The sequence below is a fragment of the Narcine bancroftii genome, chromosome 2 (genome assembly GCF_036971445.1).
Source record: "Narcine bancroftii isolate sNarBan1 chromosome 2, sNarBan1.hap1, whole genome shotgun sequence".
Lineage (NCBI taxonomy): Eukaryota > Metazoa > Chordata > Chondrichthyes > Torpediniformes > Narcinidae > Narcine > Narcine bancroftii.
In genome coordinates this window covers 215,088,491-215,114,876 of record NC_091470.1, presented here as the reverse complement: position 1 = coordinate 215,114,876, position 26,386 = coordinate 215,088,491, and the positions used below count along the sequence as shown (strand labels likewise).

The 26,386-nt window shown below is 39.2% G+C and overlaps 1 protein-coding gene across 1 annotated transcript in view; it reads left to right on the top strand.

Moving 5' to 3' along the window:
• Nucleotides 1–26,386, top strand: part of LOC138753087 (uncharacterized) — a 967,433-nt gene that overhangs the window by 494,027 nt on the left and 447,020 nt on the right. Inside the window, exon 4 of the mRNA XM_069915678.1 lies at nucleotides 10,208–10,329. Within this exon, the coding sequence (XP_069771779.1) occupies nucleotides 10,208–10,329 (122 nt within the window). The remainder of the gene's footprint in view (nucleotides 1–10,207; nucleotides 10,330–26,386) is intronic.

The window sequence follows — 26,386 nt, the reverse complement described above, 5'->3', positions numbered from 1 at the left end:
ATAGAGAACAAAGAACCAAAATGGATCCACTCCCTCAATGTGAACTCTGTGTGTGTGTGTGTGTGTGTGTGTGTGTGTGTGTGTGTGTGTGTGTGTGTGTGTGTGTGTGTGTGTGTGTGTGTGTGTGTGTGTGTGTGTGTGTGTGTGTGTGGGTGTGTGTGTGTGTTTGCAAGCAGCTCAGCGTGCAAATGAATCCCAGTTTCCTGGCTCTGTCTGTCATTTTGCAGTAGTCCCCTGTTCCATCTATTTTTATATCATTTAAGTAAAAAGCTCTCTGCAGGACAATGAGGGCTCCTCAACCATGGTCTAGCAGCTCATGACGCTGATTGGATTTAAAAAACTTGCAAACAGGTACAATAACCATAAAACGAGACCCATCTTCCAGCAGGAGCTTTAGATCAAGGGTCTCTTTGTAGACCACCAGTGTACATCCACACCACTTGGCTGTTCAAGAACTTTGCAGTTCTTGGTTGAAAAGCCATTACAGTTTGCTTCCTGTCACAGGTAAAAAGAAGAGCTTCAGCCATCCTTGTCAAGACTGACATAAAGCAACATCAGCATTTAAAGAGGTAGAGAATGAACAGAGACAGAATCACGCCACCTTTTCCTGCAGGGTTTATTCTAGTGTTTTGAACAGATGATATTTGAGAGCATACCGGTGAGGTCATGAAGAGGTGTGTTAAGGGATCACACTTCTGGTCAACTGACTGGACGTCAGTTGTGCTGCACAGAGCTACGGATCAGGCTAAATGGGTATCCTCTTTAATTTAAACTTTGAATGTAATTGAAAAGCTGTTTTCTGTGAGTGAATAACGGCAATATAATCACCTCAATCGAGCAGAAAATATCCCCAGACATGAATTTTGCGCACTGTTAGCTACATTTCGGATTGTGGGCACTGGTGAAAGAATGTGGTACTCAGGATATTCTTGAAGCAAAGTTCAACATCCTCAATGATAACCAATATTTAAGTCGATAGTAAAATGGAAACACCATGCTGGTGATCTGTGAACCTTGGGATTAACATCGCAACTTATTCCTGTTGCCTCCTGACTGGATGTGCCTCCAGATTTGTGGAGACAGCCAGCATCTCCTCCCATCCTTCCCCTCCACTTCCATAGACACAGAACTTTCTTGACGCCTCTTTCATCAAAACATTCACTGCATTGACTGAAGTTCTGACTGTTTGCACACTTGCGTGTTTAGCTGTTGTTCAAAATATTACTGGAGATTGACTTTTTTGAAAACTTCCAGTGTGAGAGGCAGGCTGCTGTTAAGCAGCTGATGTTCACAGCATTGCAAAATGCAGTGATTGCTGGCTATACATAACTATCATTTAAAAGAGGCAGCAGAAATTTAGTTGACTGCTTTTAATTCATTGAACGGCCACAGGTTAATTGCCTGTAGTGATACCAGCGCCAGTGTTTGAGCGTTAGCCAAATTATTCCCCTGTGTAGTTCTGTTCCATACTCCATTTCAAAGTGAAAAAACACAGTTCAGGATAAACTGATATTGGCAACAATTTGAAATCAGAACAGCCTGTACCTTTAAGATAATGGTCCTATATTTAACACCTTTGTCAGAGGGACAGATTGCTGGCAATGTTTAGTGCTATGAATGCTCCATGACATATGTTTTGAATGATGCTACGAAGGCATGTGAACTATTTTGTACTCAAGTGCCAGGAGCTGAAAGAGTAACTATGCACCAACCCACAAAATGATGCAGCTTTACTTAATGTTAATGCCTTTGTTTGTCTGTGCCCCAGGGTTTCATGTAATACCCTTGTCTGTGTTCGATTTCTTTACTCTCTTACAACTCACTCCAAACCTTTCAATTTTTGCTATTTACATAGTCTCAGCAAACCAAGATTCTTATTTTTTTCACACTAAGGTGCACAGAAATAATATGCTGTCAAAATGGTAACAATTTATTTTTTCTCGATGTTCCTATTGCAAAAGCCATAGGACAATGTCATTTGACAATTATAAAGGGAAATTCCAAAGCTCTGAGAGTATATATAATGCACCTGTGCATCTTGTGTCTGAACACGTTTCTGCATCTTTCCCCACAGTTAAATATATACATAAATTTGTAAGCAAGATTATATGGATGTGCATGTCTCTATGTGTGTGTGTCTATCTATGTGTGTTAAGTGCATGTGCGTGGGTGTGTGCGCATGCCTGTGCATGTGCATGTGCATGGGTATGAATGTGTGTGTGAGTGTATGTACGTGTGTGTGTGCATATGTGTGAGTGTGTATGTTCTATGTGCGTGATGTTTGCGTGCATGTGTGTGCACACGCCGGTGTGTGCTTGTGTGTGTTTTTGCACGGTTGAGGATGTGTTATTAGTTCCTTCAGTTTATGGTGGTTTACTCCATTGGGAGAGGGGGGAAGGACAGGCATTTATCCATACAATGGCACCTGCTTACTTGACGTACATCTGTTCTGTTAAGTGCCAGAGAACATACATTTCCCAACAGTGCATTCAGTGGCCACATTCACTTTAAAGTCAGATAGATTATGACAGGTAAAATATTGTCTGGAGCATTCTAAATGCTGGCCCAACAACTACCATCTCAGCGCCAAACTTGCAGCAGAAGATGGTAGGAAGAAACAATGTCATTAACGGAAACTGTTCCATTTTTCAAATATTAATCTCAATAGATAGAAAATCGGTTATTCTGCATGAGGATAAGTGACATAAACAAAAGTATGTTTTCAATTGGATACACAATTAAATCAGTCATGAATGTCACATGTACAAGTATTTGGAGGTGGCAGGATATGCTGATCGTTATTTAAATGTATGATTGTTGCCTAGCATCTCTTGGTGCCTGCCACATTGACCACCGCCAGTGGGCTGATATCGCCTCAAACCGTGCATCTTGGCGCCTCACAGTTTGGCGGGCAGCAACCTCCTTTGAAGAAGACCGCAGAGCCCACCTCACTGACAAAAGGCAAAGGAGGAAAAACCCAACACCCAACCCCAACCAACCATTTTTCCCCTGCAGCCGCTGCAACCGTGTCTGCCTGTCCCGCATCGGACTTGTCAGCCACAAACGAGCCTGCAGCTGACGTGGACTTTTACCCCCTCCATAAATCTTCGTCCGCGAAGCCAAGCCAAAAAAAAGAAGAAGATTTGAAATATAGGTCTTGCCTCACTAAGGTTATAAGCCTATGGTGGTAGGTATAAAACCTACATCAGATTAAATTAACCAATAGAAGAAAAGCAGTTTTCCTTCTGAGAATTTTTTCTCCCTCTTTCAATCTTTTTATTGAGTTTTATAGAACAAGCACACATTGTATAGAGAACACAAGGTTACCAAATATGAAGAATACAAGTACATTTCCAAAATTAAAACAATAACGATACACCCCTTCCCCATACAATTTTGTCAGAATGACAAAAATAGAAAACAAAGAACTCTAACCCCTGACCAAAAAAACCTGGGATGCTTTGAAATAAAATGAAAGGTCGTGTAGTTCTGCTGAATCTATAGAACATTACTAACTGAAGGAAAAACCATGGACATAAATGAATACATTCAAAGATATAATGAGCAAAAAAATAGTCCATAAAAGGACTCCAAATTTATGAAAATTAGTGTTAGCATACAATGGGGAACATCTGATCTTTTCTAAATTAATTCAAGACATGATATAACCATTCAGTACTAGTGGGTGGAAGAGGATCTTTCCATCTAAGTAGGATAATTCTTCATGCCACAAGAGTTGTAAATAGGATGACTTGACAACCAGATGAAAATAATAGCTCATTAATATCATCTAACACTCCAAACAAAGCCGTTGAAGTGTTAGCTTCAAGATTAACATGGGATATTATTGACAAAAAACAAAAAAAAATCTCCTCCAATCAGGTTCAAGAGAACGACAAGACCAAAACATATGTATCAAGGTTGCTTTCCTGTCATTACATCTGTCACATCAGAGATTTAGATCAGGAAATATACGGGATAATTTGTCTTTAGACATGTAAGTCCAATGTACAGCCTTGAACTAAATAAGAGAATGTCGAGCACATAGTGAAGAAGTGTTAACTAATTTAACAATCAAATCCCAATTTTTGTCTGAGGTAGAAAACTGTAGATCATGCTCCCATGCTCTTTTAATCTTAACATGAGAAACCTGACGCGATTTTGAAAGCATATAATTTATAAAGGTTTTAAACCCTTCTGGGAGTGCTGTAATTTGAAAATTACATCCAGCAGTTTAGATGAACAAGCCATTGAAAAATTTGATCATTGAACCTGTAAAAAATTTCTGATCTGCAAGTATCAAAAAATATATGAATTTGGTAAATTAAACTTCACTGATAACTGTTCAAAGGACATGAGACAATAGTCAAAAAATAAGTCTTGAAATACTGCATACCATTATAATACCAATTAACAAACGTCAAATCACTTCGAGAAGAAGGAAATACATAATTAGATGATATAAAACTTGATAAGGAAAAACCTTTTAAATTAAAAAGTTGCCTGATTTGAAACCAGATACACAAGGAATGTTTTACTACTGAACTGTATATCAGTCTGGTAACTTTAACTGAAGAGAAAGGAAGAGCTTCTCTTAAAAAGGATGAAACAGAAAACTTCCCAGAGACCCAAACTGGGTGGTCCAATCTATTAAAATATTGAATCCAAAACAAGATAGAATGTATATTGATTGCCCAGTAATAGTATCTAAAATTCGGCAATGCCGAGCCTCCATTCCTTTTAGATCTTTGCGAGTGAAGCTTATTCAGCCGAGGTCGTTTGTTTTGCCAAATATAGGAAGATGAAATAGTCAAGGGAATCAAAAAACAACTTGGGGATGAAGAGTGGAATTGCATAAAAAAGGTATAATAATAATTTTAATAGACCAATTAATGAAATGAGAAAGATGAACATCTGGACAATATCATCTTAAATTGTTTTAATAAATTAAGAGAATTTTCCTTTAATAAATGTTTGTAGTTTTTGGTGACGATAATTCCTAGATAGGTAAACTAATTCTTAACAACCTTAAAAGAGATATTGGCATAGAAAGGCACCATAGTATTCAGGGAGAAAGGTTTAGTCTTGTGTAAGTTTAATTTATACCCTGAAAAATGACCAAATAGTGATTGTAATGACAGCATAAAAGGAATAGATTCTTCTAGATTTGGGACAAATAACAGAAGGTCGTTTGCTTATAAAGAGATTTTGTGAACTATACCCCTTCTAGAAATCCCAGAGATGTACTCGGAATCATGAAAAGCAATAGCTAATGGTTCTGAAGCTAAATCAAACAAGAGTTTGATTTTTTTGCTGGTTGCTGGAGGCTTCTGGTTGCTTGAATTCTGGATAACGGGGATTTTTCTCTATTTGGAACATTAAATTGATTGTATTTTAGTACCATCATGACTATTCAGCAAATTAACCAAACATAACCAAGGATAATCTTTATATCACATCTGTTTCTAGCGATCCCAGTCTTGCATTTGATGTATGATAAAGGACATCTTACCTCCGATCAAAATTCTTGTTTTAAAATAATGTGACATATTAATATCATTGAACTTGATGGCCAAGTTGAATAGAAGGGCAGCATTGTTGCAGTTACTGCAAAGCCTTTAAACCGCAGTGATCGGCACTGGGGTTTGAATCCTGCAATGTCTGTAAGGAGTTTGTACGTTCTCCCCGTGTCTGCATGGGGTTTTCCTGGAGGCTCTGTTTACTCCCACCATTTGAAATGTACTGGGGGTGTAGGTTAATTTGGTGTAAATGGGGCAGCACCGACTCGTTGGCCAAAATGGCCTGTTACTTAGCTGTATATCTAAAAAAAATAAAAGAACCATAGAACATTAAAGCACCAACCCTTCCAACCTTGCTTCTTGAAACAGGCCACTTTTTCCCTTCTAGTCTGTTCTGAACCATTTTTCTGCCTAATCCCACTGAACTACTCCTAGTCCATAGTCCTCCATACCTCTCCTATCCATGAACCAGTCTAAATTCTTCTTAAATGTTAAAATCGAGCCTGCATTTACCACCTCAGCTGGCAGCTTGTTCTACATTCCCACAACTCTCTGTGTGAAGAAGTTCCCCTGAATGTTCCCCCTAAACTTTTTCCTTTTCAATCTTAAGCCATGCCCTCTGGTTTGTATCTCACCTACCCTCAATGGAAAAAGGCTATCTTCATTTACTCTCTCCAGCATTGATCCCTGAGGTACACCACTAGTCACAGGCCTCCAGTATGAGAAGCAACCATCCACCACTCCAATCCAGCTATTGTCAAATCCAATTTTCTACTTCACCATGAATACCTAGTGTCTGAACCTTCCCGACTGACCTCCCATGTGGGACCTTGACTATGTTGACAACATCCACAGCCTTTGCTTTGTGATCTTTATAAGTAAATGTACATCAATCAGTTTGCAGTTTGCTCAGAAGCTTAATGAGCAAGAATTATATGATGTTTATTGTGGGTCTTGTTGTACATGTTCCCAATGCTTAAACAAACCTTACTCTCCAACCTCATTCCCCAAAATGTGCTCAGGACCTCTCTGTGGTGTCACTCAATCTGAGGTCATCACTTACCAATTCATGTGTGCAGAAAAATCTCATGGATTCCAGAAAGATTTCCCCCAGCCCCTTCCCCATGTGAAGGCCAAGAGTGGTTCTTCACAAGGTGCAAGGTTGGAAGGGTTGGTGTTTAGGTGATTATAGAGGGATTTCACCAATCTGTTTGTACACGTTGATGAATAGCTGCAGCTGTATTGATTTGGACAATCTGGCAGTGCATCTGTTTTCCAAAACATTTAATGGCTTTTCCAAGAATATTTGGCAAAAACAATAGTTAGGACTGACGTCCCTTGATTAGTTCATTTCAGCTAGATTACATTGACTAGATTACTTCTTACCTGAAAAAAGAATACTTTCTAAATCATTCATGGATGTTCAATTTAATAATAATCCTTATACTCCTAGAATCACACACCAATTTCAACTCAAAGATTTTTGAGTTGTCCTGAATAATTTAAAAGAATTCTTCCACCATTTATCAGACAGGGAACATTGAGGAGTTGGAAAGAACAATCCTTTTAGTGGAATTAAAAACAGAAAGTGTTAGAAACCCTCAGCAGGCCAGGCCACATTTGTGGAAAGAGAAACAAAGTTAATGCTTGTTTTTTTGATCTCTGATCAGAATTTGCAAAGTGGGAAAACAAATTAATTTGTTTGTTTCTGATACTTTGTTATTAATTTTGATTGTTGGTGTTCATTGGAAAAGTGTGCAATAAGGGAACAGCTGTCATCATGGGAGACTTTAATTTGCATATAGATTGGACTAGTCAAATTGGTAAAAATACAGAGGAGGAGGAATTCCTTGAATGTTTACGGGACGGTTATCTAGACCAATATGTCAAGGAACCAACTCGGGAGCAGGCCATTTTAGATTGGGTATTATGCAATGATAAGGGGCTAATCAACAATCTTGTTGTATGAGGCCCTTTGGGTAGGAGCGATCACAATTTGATAGAATTCTCACTCGACATGGAGAGTGATGAAATTAAAACCGAGACTAAGGTCCTGAATTTAAATAAAGGGAATTATGATGGTATGAGACGGGAGTTGAGTAAGATAGATTGCGTGGTGTTTATGGGGGAGTTGACTGTGGATAGACAATGGAAAGCATTCACAGATCAAATGGAGAAATTGCAAAAATCGTTTATACCGGTTTGGCAAAAAAATAAACCAAAAAAGGTGACTCAACCGTGGATAACAAGGGAAATTAGAGACAGCATTGGGTCCAAAAAGAGAGCATATCAATTGGCCAAAAAAAGTACCGCAACCGAAGACTGGGAGCAGTTCAAGATGCTGCAAAGGAGGACAAAGGGATTAATCAAGAGAGCAAAAATAAATTACGAAAGTAAGCTTGCGGCAAATATAAAAACCGACTGCAAAAGCTTTTATAAATATGTCAAGAGGAAAAGATTGGTGAAATCCAGAGTAGGTCCTTTGCAGACGGAATCAGGGGAATATATAATGGGGAATAAGGAAATGGAAGACCAATTAAATTCTTACTTTAGTTCTATTTTTACAAGAGAGGATACAAATAACCTCCCAAGGATGTTGGGAAACATAGAGACTAATAATAAGGTCCCGCATAAACGACTGGCTTCCAAAATCAAGGCTCATGGGATTGGGGGCAAAGTATTGATGTGGATTGAGAACTGGCTGGCAGGTAGAAGACAGAGAGTTGAGATAAATGGCTCGTTTTCTGAGTGGCAGGCGGTGACCAGTGGGGTACCACAGGGATCTGTACTGGGACCCCAGCTGTTCACAATTTACATTAATGATCTGGATGAGGGGATTGGATGTAATATCTCCAAATTTGCAGATGACACTAAGCTAGAAGGGGTTGTGTGCACTGAAGAGGGGGTCAGGAAGCTCCAGTGTGATTTGGATAAATTGAGGGCCTGGGCAGATACATGGCAAATGCACTACAATGTGGATAAATGTGAGGTTATCCACTTTGGTAATACATACCGGAGGGCAGATTACTATTTGAATGGCAATAGATTAAGAGATGGGGAAGTGCAGAGAGACTTAGGGGTAGTTGTACACCAGTCTCTGAAGGCGAGCATGCAGGTACAGCAGGCGGTTAAAAAGGCAAATGGTATGTTGGCCTTCATATCAAGAGGGTTTGAGTATAGGAACAAGAATACCTTACTGCAGCTGTACAGGGCCTTGGTGAGACCACACCTGGAGTATTGTGTGCAGTTTTGGTCACCTTATCTAAGGAAGGATGTTCTTGCAATGGAGGAAGTGCAGAGGCGATTCACCAGGCTGATACCTGGAATGGCAGGAATGACTTATGAGGAAAGATTGCGCAAATTGGGATTGTACTCCCTGGAGTTTAGAAGATTGAGAGGGGATCATAGAGACATATACAATTCTGGCAGGACTGGACAGAATAGATGCAGATGGGATGTTTCCAATGATGGGAAAATCCAGAACACGGGGCCATGGTTTGAGGATAATAGGCAAACCATTTAGGACCGAGATGAGGAGGAATTTCTTTACCCAGAGGGTGGTGAATCTGTGGAATTCATTGCCACAGAGGCAGGTTCATTAAATATATTTAAGAGGGAATTAGATATATTTCTTCAGTATAAGGGTATTAAAGGTTACGGAGAGAAGGCGGGGACGGGGTACTGAACTTTAAGATCAGCCATGATCTCGTTGAATGGCGGAGCAGGCTCGAAGGGTCGAATGATCTACTCCTGCTCCTATCTTCTATGTTTCTATGTTTAAATCTCTGATTCTTATCGAGACATCCAAGTTAGAGTTTTTATTTACAACATGGTAGAAGCTGATACTGGCCTGAAACCCGTGTTACCCAATTAACCTGAAAACCCATAAGTTTTGGAGGACAAAAGGAAACTGGAGCTCCTAGGGAAAACCCACACAGTTCATGGTAAAAACTTGCAAACTCCTTACAGACAGCGCTGGATTTGAACTCAGGTCTATGACCTAATTGATTGGGTGAGGGAGCTAAAATGATCTTTATCGTCCATTGTTAGTTCACGTTTATTGTCACGTGTATTAAAAAAACAATGCAGTGATAAAGCAGTAGAAATCTCATATTTAATGCAAGTAAGACATCTCAGAAAAGTGCAAAGGTTCAGAGTTTACAGAGCTGAGAAGTGTTAGAGAGGAGGGACAAACAATTGAAGCACATGGAGCATTGACAGAGGAGATCTGCAGGGAGCAGATCACAAAGGATTGTCTGCTTAGTGCCATTTTATCTGAAACCCACTTCCCCGTTTCTCTCTGCTGACCTCTGATAGAAAGGAAACTCAGTGCATGGTCAGGTCCTTGTCAAGCGTGGAGCCAGTTAGGTGAAATTCCAAAAAATAAATAAAAAAAAAAACCCAGTAGGGAAGTAAGAGGAACTTGCACTGAGTAATTCCCCCGTCAGCTGACGTTTCACCAGGCAGCTGGGTTTTGAAGCTGTGGTTGACAATTTGAATCATTGAATATGGTGGCATTTTTAATATTCTGTGTTGTAAATATATTGGGTTGAGAGAATTGTCACTATAAATAAGCAATAAATTGCAATTCTAGAAAGCTAATAAGAACTGTAATAAAGCTTGCCAGACAGTGACAGCATCCCATGTCCGATTGCCTCTTTAACAGTTGTCTACTTTCTTTGCTCCAGATGAGCTTGAAATATACCAGAAAAATGGAGTGCGAAAGGTTTGCAGTCGGCAACAAATACCTGCTGGAACAACGTGGGGACCTTTTGACGGCAGTATAGGAGTTTCTGACAGCAGTTCCACGGTATGTTACAATTACATTTGGTTAGAGTTAAATGCATCCTTTTGTTTTACTTAGGGGTTTATTAAAAAAGACTAATATTGGTTATTTTGTTGAGATGTTAAAATGCAATACTTACAAGTTATTGTATGGAACTTTCTGTAAATACATAATAAAATGAGAAATTTTCTGCAGAGTTCTTGACCAGACAATTTAAGAGAAGAAAATTAGTCCGTGTTTGCCAACAACATTCTGACAAACCTATTGACTCACTCCCTCTGCTTCCTGGATGACACCTCCTCCCACCCTGCCTCCGGTGAGGACATCATCACTTTTGCTCAGTTTCTCCGCCTTTGTCGCATCTGTTCACAAGAGGAGGTCCTGGATATCTGACCCTTTTTTTTAGGAAATGTGGCTTTGGACCCCTCACTTGCATCTCCTCCATTCCCCCATTCCTGCTCTAAGCCCAGCTCCCCCAGGTAGAGTTCCCTTGGTCCTTACCCTTCGCCCCCACCCATGTTCCTCCACATTCCTGCCAGCTGCGCCATGATCGCAACATTAGTCGTCACACCTTCTCCTTCCCATCCCTTTCTGCTTTCTCAAAGGTCTATCCTGGCTTGCTCACCCCTCCCCACCTATCACCATCCACTTTCCCCAGCTTCATAGTTTCACTGTATCAACCCAGGAAACACTTAGGTCATTAAAAACAATCAGCATTCATTCAGCCAATGCAGCTATCCATTCCAAGGAGTGGAATGAGGTAATGGTTTATCACCTCTCTACCCTTTGGAGCCATTTTTTTTATGGGCATCATTCTGATCTTTCTTACTTCCCCCCGCTGCCCCCCCACCCCCCACCTCTGTCCGGGGACCTAAGCAGCATTGCACGTTAGACAGAGATTCACATACATTCCCTCCAACCTTGTCGCATTCAGTGCTCTTGCTCTGGCCAGGACTACTTCAGTGAAATCAAGGGCAGACTTGGCGGTTTCTCTGTCATTTGTAGTGTCACTTGTAGCTCCCCACTATGAGTGGTATCAATTTCCCCTTCTCATTCCTACACCAACCTCTCTGTTTTTGACCTCTTCCACTGTCACAGTGAGACAATTGCAGGGAGAACAGCATCTCAATTTCCAGCCTCCAACCTGTTGGCAGGAACAGACCCCTGCAACACCCCCCTTCCCCCACTGCCTCCATCTGCTCATCACTCACATACTCCTCTTACTGATGTCTCAGTCTCCTCTCCCAACTATTACTGCCAGCCCACTATCCCTCCCACATTTGGTCCAACTCTTCACATTCTATTAATTTGAATTAATTTCAGTGATCCAGCCCGAAACGACAGTTATGTAATTTTGTCTTTGATATATTCAGGACACTATTTGACCGAATGAGTTTCACCAACATTGTGTTTTTACTCTTTCATGATAACAGACCCATCCGGCCCACGAGTGCATGATGCCCAGATAAACCCATGTGACCAATTAGCCTACCAAGCCCGCACATTTTGGAGGGTGGGAGGAACCTGAAGCACCCAGATGAAAATCACATAGTCATGGGGAGAACATTAAAACTCCTTACAGACACCGGCAGATCCAAAGCTGGGGCCCTGGTGAGGAAATAGTGGTGCTCTAATAATGATTAGTAAGGGATTGCTTCAGGTAGTCTGCGGGTGGAAAGAAAAAGTTTGAAAACCACTGTTTTAATCGAACCTAATTGACTCATTATGTGCACAGTTTCATAACTCCAAAGGAAATGGGCCAATGACAATTTTTCTCAAGCAGAATATTTGAGTAATAATTGGGTCTAGAGCAGTGATTCTCAACCTTCCCTTCCTACTCATATACCACCTTAAGCAATCACTTACTAATCACAGAGCACTTATGGCATAGGGAATACTTAAAGTGGTATGTGATTGGAAAGTAAAAGGTTGGGAACCACTGCCCAAGAGAATCAGAGTGGTCAAATATATGTAGAGCCTCATGTAATGGGAGAGATCGTAAACAGTTTTTTTTTGCATCAGTCTTTACCCATGAAATTGGCATAATGAACAAGGAAAGAAGGGAAACAAATGGAAGGGTCATTGAACAGATGGAGATTAAGGAGGAGGAGGTGTTTACTGCCTTACAGTGAATAAAGGTAGACAAATCCCCTGGGCCTGACATGATACCCCCTCAGACCTTGAGGGAGACTATTGTAGACATTTCAGGGGCCCTAGCTGATATATGTCATTAGCCATGGGTGAGGTGCCAGAGGATTGGAGGGTAAATCATGTTGTCCCATTGTACAAAAAGGGCTGCAAAACTAAATGAGGTAATTATAGACCGGTTAATCTGACATCAGTAGTAGGTAAATTATTGGAGGGAGTTCTGAGAGACAGGATATATAGGTATTTGAACAGCCATGGGCTGATTAAGGACTGTCAACATGGCTTTATGCGTGGTAGGTCATATTTAACAAATCTTGTAGAGGATTTTTTTGAGGAGGTTACCAAGAAAACAGATGAAAGAAGGAAAGGCTGTGGATGTTGTCTACATGGACTTTAGTAAAAACCTTTAACTAGGTCCCGCATGGGAGGTATGTTTAGAATGTTAAGACACTTGGTATCCATGGAGAGGTTGTAAACTGGATTCGAAATTGGCTGTGTGGGAGAAAGCAGAATGTTAGTGGATGGTTGCTTCTCAGACTGTAGGCCTGTGACTAGTGGGGTGCCTTAGGAATCCGTGTTGGGACCATTGTTGTTTGTTGTCTATATTAATAATCTGGATGATAATGTGGGAAATTAGATTAGAAAGCTTGCTGATGACACAAAGGTAGGAGGAATTGTGGACAGCGAGGAAGATTTTCAAAGCTTGGAGAGGGAACTGGACCAACTGGGAGAATGGGTCAAAAATAGCAGATGGAGATTAATGCAAACAAGCGTGAGGTGTTGCATTTTGGAAGGGTAAACCAAGGTAGAACATGCACAGTAAATGGTAGGACACAGAGCAGTGCAGAGGAGCAGAGAGATATGGGAATATGGATACATAATTCTCTGAAGGTGGTGTCGTACGTTGGCAGAGTGATAAGAAAGCTTTTGGCATCTTGGCCTTTATAAATCAAAGCATTGAGTAAAGGAGTTTGGATGTTATGTTGAAGATGTTTAAGACATTGGTGAGGTCAAATTTGGAATATTGTGTGCAGTTCTGGTCACAGAACTACAGGAAGGATATCAATAAGATTGAAAGAGTGCAAAGAAGATTTTCTTGGATGTTGCCAGGTCTTCCAAGAGTTGAGTTACAGAGAAAGATTAAACAGGTTAGGACTTTATTTGTTGGAGTGAAGAAGAATGAAGGGAGATTTGATAGAGTTTTACAATATTATGAGAGTGGATGTGAATAGGCTTTTTTCCACTTAGATTGGGGGAGATAAATACGAGAGGTCATAGTTTTAAGCTGAAAAAGGAAAGGTTTAGGGTGAACATTTGGGGGAAGTTCTTCACTCAGAGAGTGGTAGGAGTGTGGAATGAGCTGCCATCTGATGTGGTGAATGGCTGCTCAATCTTCAGTTATAAAATAAATTGGATAGGTACATGGATGGGAGAGATTTGGAGGGTTATAGAATGGGAGCAGGTCAATGGGACTAGGGAGATGATGGTCGGCATAGACTAGGAGGGCAGAATGGCCTGTTTTCTCTGCTGTAGCATTCTATGGTTCTATGGAGCACAGTTGAGAGTGTCCTGTTGGCTAAATCATTGTGTGGGATGGTAGCTGCAAAGCATCAGACTGGAAGGCAATACAGAGGATCATCAAAATGGCTGAGATGATCACTGGGGTTTCCCTTTCCTCTACTGATGACATTCACCAGGACTGCTGATTAAACAGGGCTCAAAAAATTATTAAGAATCCTTTCAATCCAGCACAGAGTATCTTTGACTCACTATCTCACTATCTTTGACTCACTATCATCAGTCACCCCAACGGTGAGTGGCATCAACCAGCTCTTCATCCTGGGTGACACCATTTTATTCAAATACAACTTTATTCAAACTTTATTTTAAATTTAAAAAATTAAATTTAGACAAACAGCACAGTAACAGGCCATTTCGCTCCATGAGTCCACGTTGCCCAATTACACCCAATTAACCTACAACCCCCCAGTCCATTTCAAACACATTCCAGGCACCCACAATTCTCTATGTAAACATAATTTATCCCTGATGTCTCCACTAAACTTCTCTCCCTTTACTTTGTACATATGTCCTCTGGTGTTTGCTGATCCTGCTCTGGGAAACAGGTGCTGACTGTCCACCCTATCCATGCCTCTCAGAATCTTATGGACCTCTCTCAAGTCTCCTCTCATCCTTCTTCGCTCCAAAGAGAAAAGTCCCAGCTCTGCAAACCTTGCCTCAAAAGACTTGTTTCCCCAATCCAGGTAACATCCTGGAAAATCTCCTCTACACCCTCTCCATAGCTTCCACATCTTTCCTATAATGAGGTGACCAGAACAGAACACAATACTCTAGGTGTGGTCTCACTAGAGATTGTAGAGTTGTAACATGACCTCTCTACTCCTGAACTTAATCCTCCTATTAATGAAGCCCAGCATCCCATAGGCCTTCCTAAATATCCTATCAACCTGTCCAGCGACCTTGAGGGATGCATGGATTTGAACACAAGGTCACTCTGTTCATCCACACTCTTAGGTAACTGACCATTAACCCTGTACTCAGCCTTCTGCTTTATCCTTCCATAGACTTCAGATGAACTTGTTTACTTTTTAGCAGATGATGTGTGGTACTGGTGTGTGCTCCATCCAGTTGTTCAGCTCCATTTTTTTTCACGAAGATCCACCTTCAGTGCCTCAGGATCCAAAATATATTGCATCTTACAAAGAGAGAAGTGAAACACCAAAGTCTGCAGATGCTGTGATTGCAGTAAAAACACAGAAATGTGGAGGACCTCAGCAGGTCTCTCAGCATCCATAGGAGGTAAAGATATGTAACCAATGTTTAACATCTGTGGCCTTCTTCAAGACCAAAATGTTGGCTATATATCTTTGCCTCCTATGGGCGCTACGAGACCCGCTGAGTACCTCCAGAAATTTTGTGTTTTTACTGCATCTTGCAAAGCACAGGTTTGTACAGTGGAAAAGTTTAAAATTAAAATTTGCAAAAAATATGATGTTATGGAATGGGTTCAGATTGTGAGATTTAGTTGTTTGGTCACATTTCACAAAGAAACATCTTAATGTCATGCAAGGATAGACAAGATCTCCACTTTGCTTTGCTGAGACAATGGAAATTAAGAGTTTTACAAGTATGTGTTAATGGATCAGTATGTTTGTACAGGGCCCAGGCTCTGTACAGATCTTCTTGTTATTAAGACTGATGTCAAAAGTTTAAATTTCTGGTTGAAAGTTGCTGTTCCAAGAGGGATCATGTGGTTTTGCAAACAGAGAGAAAACATTCATACTTTGGGAGAGCGAGAGAGAGAGAAACTTGAGGGATTCAGCAGTCGGTGTTGAAGACTGCAAGTTTGCAGACCTGTTGCAAGACCCCATTTCAAGATGGGTTTTGTGTTCCAAGTTCAGCTTATTATAAATCTCTAGTCAATTGCAGAGGCTTTGGCTGGTTGTTGAGTTTATCCTAAAAGAAGGGGGAAAAGAAGAGCTCTTTATGGTAACTGGAAGAAGAAGTTTTCTTTGAAAAACCCAAGAGGGGGAAAGTTTCTTCGGAAAGACACTTCAGTGTTTGATTGAAGGAGACCAATTTGTGTGTCCAACAAACAACAAATATCTCTCAGAAATCAACAAAGACCTTCCTGAGTGGTAATAGCTTAAGTTAAAGCATCAGAGCCTGGTGAATATGCTATCTGTTTAATCCTGTGCAAGGTATGAAAATTGCCTGATCCCAGTGAACTCGCAGAAGTGAAAAGTGAATGATTGGACAGTGAAAAAGAACCTGAACACATACACATTACATACACATGCACTTAGAATTAGAAGGGAGTTACATTAGGTTAAGTTAATAGTAATAAGTATTGAACTGATTTCCTTTGGCTTGGCTTCGCGGACGAAGATTTATGGAAGGGTATGTCCACGTCTGCTGCAGGCTCGTTGGTGACTGACAAGTCCAATGCGGGACAGGCAGGCACGGTTGCAGCAGTTGCAAGGGAAAATTGGTGGGTTGTGGTTGGGTGTTGGGTTTTTCCTCCTTTGTCTTTTGTCAGTGAGGTGGGCTCTGCGGTCTTCTTTAAAGGAGGTTGCTGCCCGCCGAACTGTGAGGCGCCAAGATGCACAATTGTAGGCGATATCAGCCCACTGGCAGTGGTCAATGTGGCAGGCACCAAGAGATTTCTTTAAGCAGTCCTTGTAACTCTTCTTTGGTGCACCTCTGTCTCGCTGGCCAGCAGAGAGCTCGCCATATAACACGATCTTGGGAAGGTGATGGTCCTCCATTCTGGAGACGTGACCCACCCAGCGCAGTTGGGTCTTCAGCAGCATGGATTCGATGCTTGCGGACTCTGCCAGCTCGAGTACTTCGATGTTGGTGATGAAGTCATTCCAATGAATATTGAGGATGGAGTGGAGACAGCACTGATAGAAGTGTTCTAGGAGCCGTAGGTGATACCGGTAGAGTACCCATGATTCGGAACCGAACAGGAGCGTGGGTATGACAATGGCTCTGTACACGCTGATCTTTGTGTGTTTCTTCAGGTGGTTGTTTTTCCAGACTCTTTTGTGTAGTCTTCCAAAGGCGCTATTTGCCTTGGCGAGTCTGTTGTCTATCTCGTTGTCGATCCTTGCATCTGATGAAATGGTGCAGCCGAGTAGGTAAACTGGTTGACCGTTTTGAGTTCTTTGTGCCTGATGGAGATGTGGGGGTGCTGGTAGTCATGGTGGGGAGCTGGCTGATGGAGGACCTCAGTTTTCTTCAGGCTCACTTCCAGGCCAAACATTTTGGCAGTTTCCGCAAAACAGGACATCATGCGCTGGAGAGCTGGCTCTGAATGGGAAACTAAAGTGGCATCGTCTGCAAAGAGTAGTTCACGGACAAGTTGCTCTTGTGTCTTGGTGTGAGCTTTCAGGTGCCTCAGATTGAAGAGACTGTCATCCATGCGGTACCAGATGTAAATACCGTCTTCGTTGTTGAGGTCTTTATTGGCTTGTTTCAGCATCATGCTGAAGAAGATAGTAAAGAGGGTTGGTGCGAGGACGCAGCCTTGCTTCACACCGTTGTCAATGGAGAAGGGTTTGGAGAGCTCATTGCTGTATCTGACCTGACCTTGTTAGTTTTCGTGCAGTTGGATAACCATGTTGAGGAACTTGGGGGGGCATCCGAGGCGCTCTAGTATTTGCCAAATCCTTTCCTGCTCACGGTGTCAAAGGCTTTGGTGAGGTCAACAAAGGTGATGTAGAGTCCTTTGTTTTGTTCTCTGCACTTTTCTTGGAGCTGTCTGAGGGCAAAGAACGTGTCAGTAGTTCCTCTGTTTGAAGATTTTGCCTGCAATGGAGAGTAGTGTGATTCCCCTGTAGTTTGAGCAGTCTGATTTCTCACCTTTGTTTTTGTACAGGGTGATGATGATGGCATCACGAAGGTCCTGAGGCAGCTTTCCTTGGTCCCAGCAGAGCATAAAAAACTCATGTAGTTTGGTATGCAGAGCTTTGCCGCCAGCCTTCCAGATCTCTTGGAGGATTCTATCCATATCTGCTGCTTTGCCACTTTTCAGTTGTTCAATTGCCTTATATGTCTCTTCCCGGGTAAGGACCTCATCCAGCTCTAGCCTCAAGGGTTGTTGAGGGAGCTGGAGCAGGGCGGATTCTTGGACTGAGCAGTTGGCACTGAAAAGGGATTGGAAGTGCTCTGACCATCGATTGAGGATGGAGATCTTGTCGCTGAGGAGGACTTCGCCGTCTGAGCTGCGCAGAGGGCTTTGGACTTGGGGTGAGGGGCCGTACACTGCCTTTAGTGTCTTATAAAAACCCCTGAAGTCGCCAATGTCGGCGCTAAGCTGGGTTCGTTTGGCGAGGCTAGTCCACCACTCCTTTTGGATCTCCCGGAGTTTGCGCTGAAGGTGGCTGCATGCGAGACGGAAGGCTCATTTTTTCTCTGGCCAGGAAGGCTTTGCACAGTGAACTGGTGGGCAGATCGCTTCTTTGCCAGCAGCTCCTGGATTTTCTGGTTGTTTTCGACAAACCAGTCCTTGTTTTTCCTGGAAGAGAAGCCCAGTACCTCTTCAGTGGATTGCAGTATGGCCATTTTCAGCTGATCCCAGAGGGTTTCAGGAGTCGTGTCCATGAGGCAGTTTGCATCCTCGAGCCTTGCTTGGAGGTTTGCCTGGAAGTTTCCTCTCACTACATCTGACTGCAAGTTTCCAACATTGAACCTCTTTCTCGGGGCACCACTGTTCTTGAACTTTGACTTGAAGTGAAGCCTGACCGATCTGATTTATGAAGGAAATAAAACCAGTTTTGTTTGAGTAGCCATTGTCTTGGATTTTGAGTCTTCTGGGCTCGTAACAAAAAATATACACAGAATCATTTACCAACAAATAAATTAATTTAACAGTCATGTATAAAACAAGTATAAATTTGGGCAAGGACACTTTTCTGGTTTAGTCTTGATTAATATGAAAAAATATATTTCCTTTGAAGATATGAAAAATAACTGGCCATCTGAAAATGATCCTTCCATTACTGTGGAAAGGAAATAAGAAGATTATCTTGCAGAAAGTAACAATTATCATTCAGTAGCAATATTCCAGCATTGAAATTTCAAATACATTTTCTCATGAAAAGAATATTGAAGACCAGTTTGTCTTCCTTTTTTCCTGGTTCATCATCCAGTGGGACTAATGGTGCTGCACTATGTATAAAAGTCTTCATTTGTTCATTAGCAATCCAGGAGATAGGCCTGGGGCTTGCAGATGAGAGACAATGGAGAAGCAGAAATAACTGAGGAAGTTACTGAAAGATGGCATTGAGCTTGGATTCCAAATTTACATTAAAAAAATTAAATTAATTTTTTAAATTTTGACATACTGCCGGTAATAAGCCCTTCTGGCGAACGAGCCTGTGGCACACAAATAGCCCATTAGCCTACAACCCTTGTACGTTATGATAGATGGGAGGAAAGTGAGTGTCCAGAGGAGACCTATGCAGACCAATAAAATAAAAGCAACTCTATTAGTTTTTATTGTGAATATTTTATTTTAAATGTTTCCATACATGCAGTAATCAAAGTCCATGTATTATACAGGTTCAAAAAGAAACAAATTAAAATTACACAAATTTTGGTATTGACCCCTACTACCACCCCCCTCCCAGAACTTTTAATGTAAAAGATGTAATACAGCTATATAAATATAGAAAAAAAAGAAAGAAAATAAATTTTAGGATTGCACAGAGAGATGCCATCTAACACACATATACACATATATAAAAACACTTCATTACGATTCAGAGGATATTCTCGCAGGTCTAGAGTTATAGAGAGTACATTATTATAAATTAAATCCTAATATTTGGGCATACGGGCATCAAATTTGCAAAAAATATAGCATATTTATTTCTCAAGATATATGTCATTTTTTCCAAAGGTATACAACTTTGAATTTCTGCATGGCATCTTGGCATACCTAAAAGTAGTTCTTATTTCCAAGTGACTGCAATACATTTCCTTACGCTAATTTAACAAATTCCAATTGATATATAGATAGTTTTAATTAGGTCTTGTTCCTTCAATATTTCCTACTAAAAATAAATCCGGACTTAGCAGAAAAATAATTCCTGCAACTTGTTCCAAAAAATTTCATAAATCTGCCCAAGAGGGCCTTGCATTAGGACAAGACCAAATTGAATGCAAGGAAGTTCCAGCATCTTCACCACACCTAAAGCATTCATCTGATAAATCTGATTTCAATCTATTGAATTTCTGTGGTATAAGATATAACTGATGTAAAAAATTATATCTTACATTAATAGTATTGGTCATACAATCCCTACATAAATCTGCCCATATTTTCTCATCAATTACAAAATTCAGATCTGTTTCTGGCCTCTGTCCGAACTGCAGAATTCCTTGTTTAGAAGTTTCTACTTTTAATGAAGAATATATATTTTAGATGTAAACTTTTTAACAATTCCTCTCCTAATAAGAAGTTCTACTTCAGTACAACTAGGCGACAATATGGTTGGTTCTACCATATCGCTCAAATATGCTCTTAATTGAAAATAGCAAAAAATTGTGTTATGAATGATATCATATTTATTTCTAAATTGCTCAAATTTCATTAATTGACCCCTTTCACAAAAATCTTCAACATTTATAATACCCTTACGAAACCAAATATCCAAAAATTGATTATCCTTTGAAAAAGATATGAGGATTTTGAATCAAAGGCTTTTTAGATGATATAGACCCTCTTACACCAATCTCATCATTCATTTTATCCCAAATATGAATAAATTGTTTCAAAAATGGTGTATCCTTCTCACCAACCATCAATTTCAGTTCCCATTTATAAATAAATTATTCTCCTTTTCTCTCTCCTATGTTATTCAATTCTATGTTATTCATGTCGATTTTTCACTTCAAAAAAAGAAGCAAGGAATCTAATTTGCGCTGCTCAATAATAATTTTTAAAATTAGGAAGCTGTATACCTCCCAATTCGTGTTTCCATGTTAACCTCTCTATGGAAACTCTTGACATTTTACCTTTCCAGATTAATTTCTTTTCATATTTATTCACTTGAAAAAATATTTGATGTACTGAAATGGATAATGTTTGGAAAATATATTGTATTCTTGGGACTATATTCATCTTGATATAGTTGACCCTTCCCACTAAAGTTATAGGTAAATTAATCCATTTTTAAAATTCTTCCTCATCCTCTTTAAGTAATGGTAAATAATTACATTTTTATATTTTTTCAAATTATTATCTGTACATATACATAAAAAATTTAATACCCTCTTTTGGCCATTTAAATGGTGTATCCCTTTGACACCTTCCATTAATGGTATAATTCCACTTCTATCTCAATTTATTTTATAACCCAAAACTTGGCCATATTCTTCCAATTGGACATATAATTTACATAAAGATGTCTCATGTATGTTAAAACATCATCTTCAAATAAACTAATTTTACGTTCTTCTTGACCAACCCTGAATCCTTAATTTCAAAATCACTCCGAATTGCTTGAGCAAGTGATTCTCTAGTTAAAATAAACAAATCTGGAGATAAAGGGCACCCTTGTCTACTTGATCTCCTTCATTGAAATGGTGCAGATACTTGTCCATTAGTCATTACTTTATCTTTAGGATTATTGTTCAGTGCCCTAATCCAATTTACAAAATTTAATCCAAATCCAAATATCTACAGCACTTTAAAGAAAAAATCCCATTCCAATCTATCAAATGACTTTTCAGCATTTAAGCCCACTGCAACACTCAGGTCATCTCTTTATTGTGCTGATGAATTATACTGAATAATCTAGGTACATTTTCTAATGACTCTCTATTTTTTTTATAAAATCTCTCTGATCCAAATTTATTAATGTGGGCATCAGTTTATTTATTCTATTTGCCAAATTTTTTGCAACAATTTTGTAATCCTCATTTAATAATGAAATAGGTCTATAAGAGTGAGGTTTTAAAGGACTCTATCTTTTTTGGGAATCACTGTAATTATTGACATTGAAAATGATTCTGGGAGAGTATGGGTTTCCAAAGCCTGATGTAATGCTTGCATAAATATAGGAATTAACAAATCTTTAAATACTTTTTAAAATTCAGATGGAAATCCATCTTCTCCTTGAGATTTATTGTTCTGCAATGAACCCATGACGTCCTTCATCTCTATCACAGTAAACAGAACATTCAGTTTGGTTTGCTCTTCCAAACTTGATCTAGGCGACATTATTTCTGATATATATCTATCTATTTTATATTATCTTTTAAAAATTCGAAACTATATAATATCAAATAATTTTTTACATAATTCATATATTTCTTGAGGATTATAAATAACCATATTATTATCATTTTTAATTGCATTGATTGTTCTTGAGGTCTGTTCCATTTTTAATTGCCAAGTTAATACTTTGTGTGATCTCTCACCTAATTTTTGTTTCATTCTTATAATTGCTTTCTCAGTTCCATGTTTACAACATATTATACTGAAGATTTTTTTTATTGATTAATTGTCTACATTTATCTTCAGAGCCACATTTTTTGAAGAGCTTTTTTTCCAAAAATGTTATTTCTTTTTCTAATTGATCAATCTCTCTCATGCACTCCTTTTTAATTTTAGAAGTAAAACTTATAATTTGACCTCTTAAATATGCTTATAAAATATCCAGTATAATAAACTTATCATTTACCATATTCAAATGTGTATCACAAAAAATATCAGAATTTGTGTTCAAACAAACTAACAAAAATAATTTCTGTAAGTAACATTCAATCTCCATCTATGGATTGTTCTTTCCTTACCATGCAGTTTCATCATTTTTAACCAAGGTAAATGATCAGATAAACTCCTCCAAGAATGTATAATCCACTTCAAGAATCCTGGCTTGCATTTGTGCCAAGATCAAAAATAAATCAATTCGAGAATAGGAATCAAACCTACTCGAATAAAATGAATAATCTTTCACTCTTGGATAAATCCTTCTCCATAAATCCCTTAAATTCAAATCTTGCAACAAAGCTAGCTGCCTTTGTTCTCATTTTTACAACTGTATTAGTTTTCATGACTGAGTTCTGGAGACATCTTCCCCAAAGTTAAAGAACAGCGGGCACAACATCCTTTCCACAGATAGACTGGGAATTTATGATTCAGGTTCTGTGGTCAACTCTTTGAGAAAAGTGTTAGCTGGTGTCCACATGAGGACGAAAATGTGCAGAGAGAAGGAAATAACTTTGAAATAAGAAAGTGGTACATTGAAATTCCATTTAGTGTCAGGGTATAGCACATATTAAAATGGTAATGACATCATTGCTATTGGTTATTTTTGTATAGTTACCGTATATTTCAGTGTACAAGTCAGCCTTTAGATAAGTCGGGTCCCCATTTTCAGCCTCATTTTCATGGCTTTATTGTATATCAGGCGTATGTCAAATCCCCCCCCCCCACCTCCAAATTGTGATGACTGAACTGCCTGAGGGTGGTTGTTATCATTGATATGAACTACATGCAATGACCAACAATTGACAATGAACCAGTGTTTTATTTTAAAACACTACTTTTATTTCTAACTCTTAACTCTTAAACTATCCTCAACACTAAATCCATCCTTAAATATGCACAGGTGTATATACAATAGTATATATCTGTGTCAGTAGTTCCTCTGTTTGCGCGAAAGCCGCACTGTGATTCTGGGAGAACATTTTCGGTGACACTAGGTATTATTCTATTTAGGAGAATCCTAGCGAAGATTTTGCATGCAATGGAGAGCAGCGTGATTCCCCTGTAGTTTGAGCAGTCTGATTTCTCGCCTTTGTTTTTGTACAGGGTGATGATGATGGCATCACGAAGGTCCTGAGGCAGCTTTCCTTGTGTGTGTATGTGATATACCAAACCTTTACAATCCAGGCCAAATTCTAGAAAGTTACTTCAAATTTCAGTCTTTTAAATTCAATCTTGAAGCATAGGCCTTGTGGACATAACACTCCTGGTCCTTATGTAGGTGAGACCTGAACTGGAAGGCCTCCACGAAGCTTCCAAGACCCTGGAACTGGTCTCTCCAAGTGACCTTCACTGCTAGTTACAATCAAAATGAAGTGCTGCTTTCCAAAAGGCCCTCCTGGCACTGGTCAATCTACCAAAAAAGGCCAGTATTTCATAGAGCTTTCTTTGCTCTGAATTCCACAATAATAGCCGGCCACAAGAGCTGCTTAAAAAAGTTGTTTCCTCTTCAGCGTCAGAATGGGTCTCCCTTGCAAAATCAAAATGTCTTTGCAAATGTATCAAATCTGGAACAGACTGTGAAAAGCCCTCCCTCAGTTCTTCCAGTGTATCGAATTATCCTGCGCTGTGTCTTGTGATGGTGCTTGTGTGAAATGTTAAATGTTAACTGTGACCATTCAATTCTTCTTGTCTGTACTATCCCTTAGAGTGATAATCCCATTTTACTAAAATGGGAGCTCTTAATACCTCCCTCCAACAATCTACAACATTAAATAATGCCTGTACCTTCACTTTTGTTATAATATAATCTAGATAAATTACATTCTTATAGAAGCGTATACATCTAATAAGTTTTGTTTTGCGGCAAAACACTGGAAACTTAACATTTGGAAAGACGATCAGCAATTGTATTATCTTTGCCTTTAATGTAAGTTTTCATTAAATTTTATTCTTGCAGAATTAAACTTCAGTTTAATAATCTTCTATTCTTATTTTTCATCTTACTTAAGAACAGCAAGGGATTATGGTCAGTACACACAATAATTGTTCCCTTAGCTGTGCAGATATAAATATTGAAGTACTGTAAAGCCAGTACAAGGGACAATAGTTCTTCTCTATGGTAGAATAATTTTGTTGATGTTCATTGAATTTCTTGTAAAAGTAAGCCACTGGATGATCAATATCATCACAATCAGTTTTTTTTGGAATAACACTGCTCTCAAATCCTCTTCACTCACATCCACGGCTAAAGAAATGGTTTGTCCAAATCTGGAGATTTTATAACAGGATTATGGCACAATATTTCCTTTAAATTTTCTAACAGTCTCTGACAAGATTTTGTCCATGCAAATTTCTCCCCTTTCTTCAGAAGATTGGTTAAAGGAAGAGCAATTCCTGCAAAACTTCCTATAATATCCTGTCATGCCTATAAACTTCATTGTTGCCATTGGGACTATTTAATTTAGAAATCACCTGTACTTTCACTTGAATAGCCACAACTTTGCCCTGACTCCTTGTCCTAGGTATGTCACAGTTGTATGTCCAAATTCATTTTTTGCTAAATTGACAGTTAAGTTCGCTTCAGATAATCTTGCAAACAATTTTTCCAATTCCATCAGATGTTCTTTCCATGTGTCACTTTTTTGTGACCAAGTCATCAATATAAGCATGTGTATATTTTAAACCTTTGATTACAGAATATATTATCCTTTGGAATGTCACTGGGACATTTTAAATGCCAAAGGTAGCACATTATATTCGTTCAAACCTGATGATGTCACAAATGCAGAAATATCCCTTCCTCTTTCGGTTAGTGGCATGAACCAGTAACCCTTCAGCAGATCCACCTTAGTAAGAAATTTATATTTCCCAATTTTATCAATACAGTCATCAATTCTAGTAATGGAATAAGCATCTGTTTTGGTTACTGCTTTACCTTTCTGTAATTAGTGCAGAATCTAACAGTTCCATCTCTTTTAGGTACCAGAACACAAGGAGAACTCCAAAAGGTTTAAAAATATAATTTTCCAACATGTATCCCACCTCATAATCCATTATTGTACTCTTTTCAATGTTAATTTGATAGGGCTGTTGTTTTATTGGACTGGCTTTTACATCCCCATCATGACAAATTATTGACGTTCTTTGAGGCACATCTGGAAACAAATTTTTACATTTTAAAAATAGCTGTTTCAATTGCTCCTTTTCCTAGAGCTGGAAATGATCCAGATTCTGCAAAATGGTTGAATTAGACAGCCGAACTGGAGCAATGTTTTGTTTAAAGTGACCCTCACAAGAGTCAGCTTGCATTGTCTCATGATCCATAGATTCCTTCATCTTATCAACAACCAATATCTTTGGGGAAGGTTGTTCCTTACTAACACCTGAATTCTTAAAATATGGCTTCAACTTATTTACGTAACAATTTTGTGTTTTGCATCTCAGGTTTTGACCACATAATTGACTTTATTAATTTTACATTCTATTCCATACAGTCCTGAAAATCTAGCCCTAAGTGGATTAGAGTTTGTTGGGTAAAGAATTAACACTTTCTCTCCCTTCTTAAAATTCCTCACTCTAGCTTTCCCATCATACCAGGTTTTCATTTTCCCTTGAGACACCTTCAAATTCTCTTGAGCCAATTCGTAGACTTTCTATAACCGGTTTTTGAATTTACAAACATAATCC